At 40.6% G+C, this 9,621-nt stretch overlaps 1 protein-coding gene across 1 annotated transcript in view; it reads left to right on the forward strand.

Moving 5' to 3' along the window:
• Positions 1–5,061: 5,061 nt before the first annotated feature.
• MED6 (mediator complex subunit 6) overlaps positions 5,062–9,621 on the forward strand; it is a gene marked incomplete at its 5' end in the record, with an annotated part of 8,642 nt that continues 4,082 nt past the window's right edge. The window contains 4 exons of the mRNA XM_017741622.1: positions 5,062–5,336; positions 6,350–6,441; positions 8,670–8,752; positions 9,459–9,567. Of these exons, the coding sequence (XP_017597111.1) occupies positions 5,062–5,336; positions 6,350–6,441; positions 8,670–8,752; positions 9,459–9,567 (559 nt within the window). The remainder of the gene's footprint in view (positions 5,337–6,349; positions 6,442–8,669; positions 8,753–9,458; positions 9,568–9,621) is intronic.

Consider the following 9,621-nt stretch of genomic DNA (forward strand, 5'->3'; position numbering starts at 1 on the left):
GTGTGCTGGTCCTTGGAAGCTGGAACGGCCGGGGGGAAAACAAGCTTCCTTCTGGTAGACTCTGCCTTTTCAGGGTGGATAGGGAGGTCCTGCGGTGAGATGGCGACGTAAGGAAACAGCTAAAAGAGAGAGTTCCAGCTCTGAAGTGTGGGGGAAAGTGGGAAGCGCTGGCGTGTGTGTGGGACTTGCACAGGACCAGCGCAGCGAGTGAGGCTGGTAATCTTAAGAGCAGTTCAGGTGGATGTGGTGAGGCAGGCCAGGTGTTAGGAAAGCCGGGAAAAGAAAGCTGAAGTAACAAAAAACAAGAAACATTTGGGTGAGAAGTAAGGGATATGAATAAAAGGAGATTATGTTTTGAAGAAGAAGTGATATTTGAAAAAAGTATTAAAGAAGACTTACGTTGTAAACAAAGTAGAAGTTAAATTGCTGTGAAGAATTGGGACTTTGAGAGAGGAAGTGGGGGCTCAGAGCCCACAGGAAAGGAGGTTATTTTTCTCCATGAGAGTGTCTGAAGAGACTAACATCAGAAGCCTGTGTGGTGGAGTCTCAGAGAATGAACAAGAGCAGATATTTAAGGAAATTTCACGAAGGGTCAATTTTGATAATGCCACAGAGGTTTCCTGCTTTTTTTGTCTTCAAATTCTTAATGATCATGTGTAGTCCTGTGTGTTTTTTTGACTGCCTTTTTTGAGATTACATGAAGGAACTATGTGAACAATTAATGGAGGAGTGCTGTATTGAGTTATTAGCTGATGCGAGAACCTTCTGTCTTACTCCAGGTCTTTTAAGCTCCCTCGAAGTCGTTTATCTAATACAGTTCAATATATTAAGTAGATTTTGAGGTATACTTCTATTTTTCATCTACTGTCAGTGGGTTAACCCTGGCTGGATGCCAGGTGCCCACTAAAGCCACTCAATCACCCCCTTCCTCAACCGGACAGGGGAGAGAGAATATAATGAAAGGCTTGTGGGTTGAGATCAGGACAGAGATGAGATCACTCACCAGTTGCTGTCATGGGCAAAACAGACTCAACTTGGGGAAATTAATTGAATTTATAACCAATTGTATCAGAGGAGGATAATGAGAAATAAAACCAAATCTTAAAAACACCTCTTCTCCACCATTCCCTTCTTCCTGGGCTTAACTTCACTCCAGAATTCTCTACCTTCTCTCCCCCAAGCAGCAAAGGTGGACAGGGAATGGGGTTGTGATCAGTTCACATGTGTTGGCACTGCCACTCTGTCCTCCTCAGCAGGAGGACTCTTCACAGTCTTCCACTGCTCCACAGTGGGATCCCTCCCACAGGAGACAGTCCTCCATGAATTTCTCCAATGCTGTTGTCCCAAAACAGGTTTTTTCACCTGGTACAAGAAGCCCATACACACAACAGAGTTGAGGTGTCTGATTTATTGCTCTTAAATCCTGTACCAGCCTATAGTCCTAAGAACAAGGCTTCTTTACAGGTATTAAATTCCTATTGAAACCCTAAGCAGCAATAAGTACTACTTCCAGGATGTCATTTTCAGGTTTCTCTGAGGTCTGGTTCATTGGTAAGCAGATCTGATCTTTCCATGGCTTTTTCTGTGAGATGCATAGCTGTACACAGTTTTCAAAAGAAGTTTCTTGAGCTTTTGGCTTGCAGGGTAAGTCTTATCCTAATGATGGAAGGGGGCATTCTGGCATATAGAAGCTCATGCGTTGGTTTAGTATGTCCAGTTTGGACACTCCATGAGTTACAGGAATGGCCATAAAACCCTTTTTCCCATTGCCCCAACAATCAGTATCATAACTTTACTAAGCAGGCCCTTGCATCTGGTTATTACTGAATGTGTGGCTCTGCTGTTGATCAGAAGTTTATTGTTTCATTCTCTGGTTGTACTGGAGCTAGGAAGTCCGCTAGGGATGCTGGGATGTTTTCCACCAGTCCCCTCTTCTCATTGTCAGAAATAATGTTTACACCTAATTGTCCCTTCCTGCCTACAAAGAGCACATTGATTCAGGCCAAAGGGTGGGAGCCCTTTCAGACTCCAGCCCCCCCCTGCCTATTGCTCTGCTTTCAACTTCTTTAGTACCATTCTCGTCTTCTTCACAGTAAAAATGTATTCATTATAGCCTGCATAACTCCCCCAATTAGGGTTATTAGTCAACATGATAGTTTCCAAAAGCTGATATGTTCCAGTAAAACAGATTTAAGCCGAGCCACTTCAGTTATATATTTTAAAAATGAATGGGACTCAGATAAGGGTGAAGCTGATAATAATATTCCCTGAATTTGGGGAACAGAAGGGTTAGAAATTAAGGTAGAACGCTGGATGGTCAATGGGTCCACCTATAAAAAGGCATCCCAGATTTCTCTGCATGACACATCAAAACCAGTAGTGAAAAATCCAAAATTTTGCACCTCTGAAAAATGAATTGTTGGTGTAATTGTACTGTGTATCCCTTTGGGCCTACCATAATGTGGGTCTGTCATTTAAATTCAAAATAGATATACTGAAACTAAAACAACTGCGTTTTCACCAATCCAAGAGTATTAGAATATTTTTTCTCCACAAATTTTGGAAATGTGTGTTCTAAAGTACAGGTCATGAAGAAATTCTGTTTAATCCATCTTGGTCTCTGAAATTGGCAGAATTAATAATGCAGATTAGTATTCTGCACTTAAACCAACCTGCTCACAATTTTTGGGTACCTTCTGCGCAGGATGGTTAGCTTGGTCACACAGGCAATTCCTCACTTTTCCAGAATGACTGAGATCTTTGCAGCCCCCAGAGCTGGGTCAGGATGGACAAGTGCCCATTGTCACAGAGAGCATGGCCTCTGACCTGCCTACCCTCTGGGCCAACTTTGGCACTACTTTGCCCAGGTGAACATGACCTGGCAGCTCTGCAGGGCCTGGCAACTCATGGGGCTGCTTGGCATGGCTTGTATTGCTCTCGGCATTGGGAGAAATGCGAACAAAACGCTCCAGCGTGGGTCCCCTGCAGGGTCACAAGTCCTGCCAGCAAACGTGCTCCAGCTTGGGTTCCTCTGTCCAAGGGACCAGAAGTCCTGTCAGGAGCCTGCATCAGCGTGGCTTCCCACTGGTCACAGCCTCCTTTGGGCATCCACCTGCTCCAGTGTGGGGTCCTCCAGGAGCTGCAGGCGGATCTCTGCTCCATTGTGGATCTCCAAGGGCTGCAGGGGCACAGCCTCCTTACTGTGGTCTGTGCTTGGCTCTGTAGGACATGGGGAAGCTTCCAGCAGCTTCTCACAGAAGCCACTCCTGTAACCCCCTCTACCAAACCCAATACCCTGTTAGGCTACTTTACTGTTTGGTTTGTCAAAGCCTAGTGCTGGGCTACCTGGACGACAAGGCCAGGTTCAACACGTGTGAATTACTCCTTTTTTTGCCATGGCTTGCTGGCTTGTCTTCCAAATTGTCTTGAAAATCATGACAGATTGGCAGTATTGTCACAAGCACTTTACTTTTGCATCTGTGATGCAAATTCCACAAGAAATGCTTTGCACAAGATGTCCTATTTTTGAAAGGAACAGGGAGCAGGAACACCATCCTTGCTTTCTCATACCCAAAATAAACAGTACACCCTTCAATGTAACAGGCATGTCAGGTTCATGGTTTGTTTTATTCTTCCTCCCCTTTTTTCCAAGAATAGTTAAGAGAACAATCTTGCTAGTTATAAAGGTTATTATAAATACTGGCACTAAGCAGCTGTGGATAATTGAGTCTTAGAGTCCAACTTTATATTCCATTTTATGATACATTTATCAGTCTATATAACAGCACGATAGCTATATTATCTTTCTAAAGCTTGTCTGACATTCTTCTGAGAATGCAGGTATTATTAATCATACAAACAAGGAAAGTTTGTATTTGAAATATAAAGTGAGAGTTTATTATGAGAAGAATGCAAACCCTTAAGATTTTAAGATTCTTTTGAAAGGAGAGCTCTTAGGGGTTTGAATGGCATTTGGAATAAACAGCTCTACCATGACTTAGGTGCTTAATAATGGATCTTAGTGCAGTGTTTCTGAAATTTCCTTTTCTTATAGTGAGGAGAGAGGATAGTCTATGTGAGATAACGTGAATATCTCTAGAGTTCTCCCTCCCTTTCCCTGCCCCGCCTGAAACAGTTAGGCTGGAAATTCTGAGATTAGCAAGGAAAAATGGTTTACGTGCAACTATTTCTGTTGCATTTTTCCTGGTTTGCTAAGCCGGTAGTGTTACTTTATTACACTTCCTCAGAGGGGCTGCTAATAGTATATGAGCTCACATTTTTGAAACTGATGCAGTGATCCTTGAGCATGCTGAATTGTCACGGAAGTAAAATATTCTCAGTGGAATGATAAGTGGGAGTTCTGGGTATGTATATAATGCGTGAACTTTAGGGAGTGGTTCCCGTGAGGAGGGAATTTCAGTTCTTCAGTCTTCAATGACTTCTCATCACTTACGGTTTTTTTTAATTTAAACAATGCATGTCTCTTCCTGCTTTCTTGTGTCTTGGAAATTCTGTTTGCTGCTCCTGCGATTTAAAATGGATGAATTTCAGGGTGTTTTTCAAGGTTCCTCCTGGATCTCCAGTGTTAGCAAATTTGTTGACTATGGAACTGGTTGTTGACGCTGTGCCTGAGGAACATCATTTTGCTGCAGTGTGATAATAAAATGCAGGGACTTTAATTCATATTTCCCTAAATCTATAAGAATTTAACTGGCCTATAATGACTTGTAGGTTATAAAGTGTGTTTAATTTAAAAAGCTTACTTTTTAAATATAATTGTTAGTGTTCGGTAGTTAGATTTCTGTAATATCCACTGAGTTATGGAACAAGTAATTTGCTGGAGGCAATTTGGCAGATTAATTTTATAGTCTGGAATAGAATCTCTTGTTCAAGACTACTGGGAAACATCTGCCCAAAAATAGCATCTTTGTGGTGTTGTTTCTTGGGTCTTTTTTTTTTTTTTTTCTTGTGTACTGCTAAGAGAACTGCAGAAGGTTAAAGGTTATCAATTATTATTTGAACTCTGTGAAATACTTCTTTAATTTTAACTGGTGTGTTTGACTCTGTGTTCCACCTCCTTTCTCTGCTATAATCATTAACTGGTGGCAATTTACTCTCTTATGTATTTGTAGTGTTTTTGACTGCGTTGGTACTCAGTGTAGATTTATTTTCCCAGATAATCTGTTGGGAATTTCCTGGGTTGACAGCTCCTGGATTCCAATATTAAACAATGGGAGCGTGTTGGACTATTTCTCAGAGCGAAGTAACCCGTTCTATGACCGAACATGTAACAATGAAGTTGTCAAAATGCAGCGGATGACCCTGGACCATTTGAAGTAAGTTGTAATTTGCAGCTGCTTCCTGTGCAGTATCCCTTGTCCCTCCATTCAGAGGCTTTGGCGATTAAATGGAAGCATGCTGGAAACCTCGTTCTCTTTGGTGCTTTTTAGTCCCACCACTTTGGAAAAGCCCAGCTTTTTTGGTATTTGGATGTTTTCTACTTCTTCGTATGCCATCTCAAGGAAGCTTTAAGCATGAAGGATTCTGTGTATCTTTTGAGATTCCAGTAAATCACCCTTTAGATATTTCTCTGAAATAGAAAAGCTGTCTTCTCTCATCCTCCCAGCTCAACAGAACCTGAGTAACATAATGTAGTTAAATGTTTTTTTCTGCGGTGAATAGGGGATACGTTAGGGGATACTTTGAGTTCATAAGTAGTTTGTGTTTCCATGTACTGCTGGCTATGTGCCATAATTAGTACATAATTCTTCCGAAGAGCTGGCTTTTTAGTATGGATAATAAGAGTAGTGAGTGTTGTAGATAAACTGATCACATATGGTTGTGTAATGAGATTGCATGTGCAAGTCAACTTTCTTTTCAGTTCCCCATCTGCTACACTGAGCACAAGTGAGTTGTTTGAGAACTATTTAAAGACTCTACAATATGATAGGGAGTTTGAAGCAGAGCTAGAAGTTCATTGATAAAGTAATTTGTGCTCAGATGTGGTTGCAGAGAGACTTTTACATCAGACACACAGATGATCACATCATACACCAGTTCTTTGTTGCTGTATTTAAATGACATGATGATAGATTGTTACCTTTCTTGCTATTTATCTGTTGCTAATATGTTCTACTTGTGTCAGGTTGTTATAACTCCCTTTGTCTATGCACCTAGGGTTTGATAGTTAGCTCAGGAAATCCTTTGCCTTTATTTACTGCACATTATAAAGAAGAGCTTTCAAAGCATCAGAACTTTGTTGCTTTACTGCCGGCCCCTTTGGTCGCTCTTCACATCCTGCAGATGTTACTTCAAGGAAGATAACTTACTCTGGTTGCTTCTTTTTCAGCCAGATGGTTGGAGTGGAGTACATCCTTCTTCATGCTCAAGAGCCCATTCTGTTCATTATCCGAAAGCAGCAAAGGCAATCTCCAACACAAGGTATAATCACTCAGTTCTTCCCCCTGTTGAGAAGCCTGATCAGTCAGTTGTTTTTAGCAGTTCCTAATTTGTGTCTAAGCACTTCTGTTTCCCTTTTTCTGTCTTTATCTCCAGTCTAACTGGGAGGGTATGAGGCCTTGTGGTGGGGAGATCCTGTCTCCAGCAGCTCCCTGCAGTGTGCCAGCAGCAGGGAGTGCCATCTTGTGGGGAATTGGGAACAGCAGATGAGAAAGTGATGCCCTGTGCTACATTTTCCTGCAGGAAATTGCTAATAGCGTTCATTCCGTGTCATATTTATCTGTTAGGCTATGCAAGAGTGTCCATTTCTTGTTGCGATGGAATCTTGTGATAACAGCACCACTCCTTCTTAGAGTGTCACTGATCACCTTTCCAGTTTTTAAATCAAATACCTTAGCTTTTTTTCCCCATCTGCATGCAACTGGCTTCATTATTCCTTTCTAACCTTGAATTTGTTTATGTGTGTGTGATTAAACAAATATGTAGCCACGTTTCAATAGTTACTGGACTGTCTTACCTGTTTACTGCATGTTCATATAAAATAATTTAGGTTATTTCAGAGTAAGCTTTGTAGGAAAGAAAGGGAGGGTTAGTGCTAGTTATTTCTTAACTTTTTTTTAGGGATTTAGGCTCTGCATATGCATTTTGGTCTTGTGCAGGAATTTGTCTTGTCTGGTAATGTATCTTATTTGCTTATATCAGATAATGGTCCCTTTATATTGCAGTTCCATATTGAGAAAACATACATGATTGATTCTTTAATACGTTTTTTGAATTATTTCTTTATTAGAGATTTTGAAAATAGCTTCTAAAAGTGAGTATGGAATAATCATGCAGCCCTTAATTTCTGGTTTTGACACCTTTCAGATCAAGACTGGAGTTGGAGCTTCCACAGTATGTGTGTTTAGACTTATGCTGTAAGGCAGATGTATGTTTGGTGGAACCTAACTGAGACTTGTTTGGTAACATTTTTCCCACTGTGACTGTAAAGTTTGTGCTGGGTACCTTGATTGAGTTGCATAGTTCCCTAGCTCAGATGTTACCATGTGTTTTATTTTATCAGGGTACAAATATTAGTGTATTTGAGACATAGGAATGGGGATATAAAACTGAAATTTAATGAGTTCATAGCTAGCGTAGAACACTTAAACACAACTGATGCAGGCGTGTCTTATGACTTCTGTGTGGTTTTAAAACAGATGTATTTCTGTTTGAAATTCTTTAAGACAACTTTTTGCCTGTTTGAAGTGATATTAGAAAAATCTTTGATTAGGGAGAGTTACCTGTCTAGGAAGGTAGGCCCTGGTACAGAGCTGTGAGACAGTAAAACTGCTGTTCTGTGTCTTGCTCCATTTGCAAGGAAGTGGAAAAAGCATCCTTTTTCTTTAGAGGAGAAGTGGGTACTGGCTGTAATATGCACCCAGCTGTCTGGGACTGCTAATTTAGGCAGGTGTCCAAGCTTCATAAAATGCAAGTACTGGTTGAATTGTTAGTACAGATGGAGGAACTGGAACACATGTGTGCACAGGTAAGATCCTTAGGAATGTGAAGCTTAGAGCATTGCTATGGTTTCTCAATTGAACAATGTTTGGCAGAGTTACAGAGGCAACTGTCATGTTCTCTACACTGCAGCTCTAATGAACAAGAATTTTTGATTGGTCAGTAGAGGTTCCAAATCTGATTTAGCAAATGCCTTTGGAAGGTAGTCTTTTCTTGGCAGAACGTTGCTAATTTAGAAAAGCATGCTCTGTGTGTGCTTAACTCCATTTGGTCTGGGAAATCTAGCTGAGAGGACTGTACAAGTTAGAGAAAGCTGAGTCCAGAAGAATGAGATCTTACATTATTGTGGGTTTCTACTGGTAGCCAAGGCTAGTGGAATTACTTCCAGAGCAGTTCACTTGACTGGTAGTAGCTCTAGTGTAGCTCTGAAAAGCCTAGTTCTGTGAGGCCAGTCATTTGCTTGCAGTAGGACAGGACTTTAAAGCTCTTGCTTTTCTATCTGTAAAGCAGACCTTGGTTTTTCTCTCCTTATCAGTCTGTGCCTAAGGTGCAAATAAAGCACCTTGAAGGAAAAGATGAAGAAGAGAAAATTTTGTGGTAAGAGGAGTATTGCAATTTCTCCTGCTAAGACTGAAATTCAGCAACAAATACACAGTCTGCAGCCAGAGCTTTAAATTGATCCTGCATTTTTCTTCTTTTCCTTCCCACAGTTATGCCACTGGCTGACTACTATATTATAGCTGGAGTGATTTATCAAGCACCTGACTTAGGGTCTGTCATTAACTCCAGAGTTGTAAGTGTTCTGTGCATTTGATGTATACTGGTTTATATCTCCTTTTACTTTTGGTTGTCCCCCAGGCTGTTTAAATCTCTCCTTCACTATTTTGAGGAAAGATCTTGTGTAGTGACGGTGCAGTAACTTAAACCAAATGCCACTGGTTAATATCATGTGCGTCCCACATGAAAATGCAAGATCTTGGAGACTGCAGTATTGCCCAAACACTAGGATACATTGTTTAAGGATGAAGGACCAGAGTAACTGAAGCTACACAGCTGGCAAAACAGCATGAAGTTTGAATAATCAAAAGAAAAATTATTTGACAAATACATATGAAATAGTAATTAAATACATAATCAGTGAAGCTTGCTTTGGAACATTAATGTTAAGCTAATGTAATATTTATTTTTAAATGAGGCTTATTTTTTTAAGTTGATGTGGTAGTTCTTTTTAAATTGGATGCTCAAGTTTGATTCCTTCTGTTCTCGTAAACTACTGCTTTTGCAAGTTTTTCTCTGTCAGTTTAGAAAAGCACTTCAGAAGAGCCTTGTGAGAACCAGTTAAAGAAATAACATTCTCAGTCCAAAACTGGATGTTCCAAGTTCCCTTCCCAGAACAAAAATGAATATCGAATACTAATTTTAAAATACCTAGTTTCAAAAATTTATATTGTATTTTCTCCTTAAATTCTGAACACTGCCTTACATTTTTGTTCTGAAAGCTCACTGCAGTGCATGGAATTCAGTCTGCTTTTGAAGAAGCTATGTCCTACTGTCGCTATCACCCATCCAAGGGCTACTGGTGGCACTTCAAAGATCAAGAAGAACGAGGTATGATTCCTAGTTTCTCCTGCATACTTAGGGAGAGGAAAGGAATGTAGGGAA

The sequence above is a fragment of the Corvus brachyrhynchos genome, unplaced genomic scaffold (assembly GCF_000691975.1).
Source record: "Corvus brachyrhynchos isolate BGI_N302 unplaced genomic scaffold, ASM69197v1 scaffold115, whole genome shotgun sequence".
Classification (NCBI taxonomy): Eukaryota; Metazoa; Chordata; class Aves; order Passeriformes; family Corvidae; genus Corvus; species Corvus brachyrhynchos.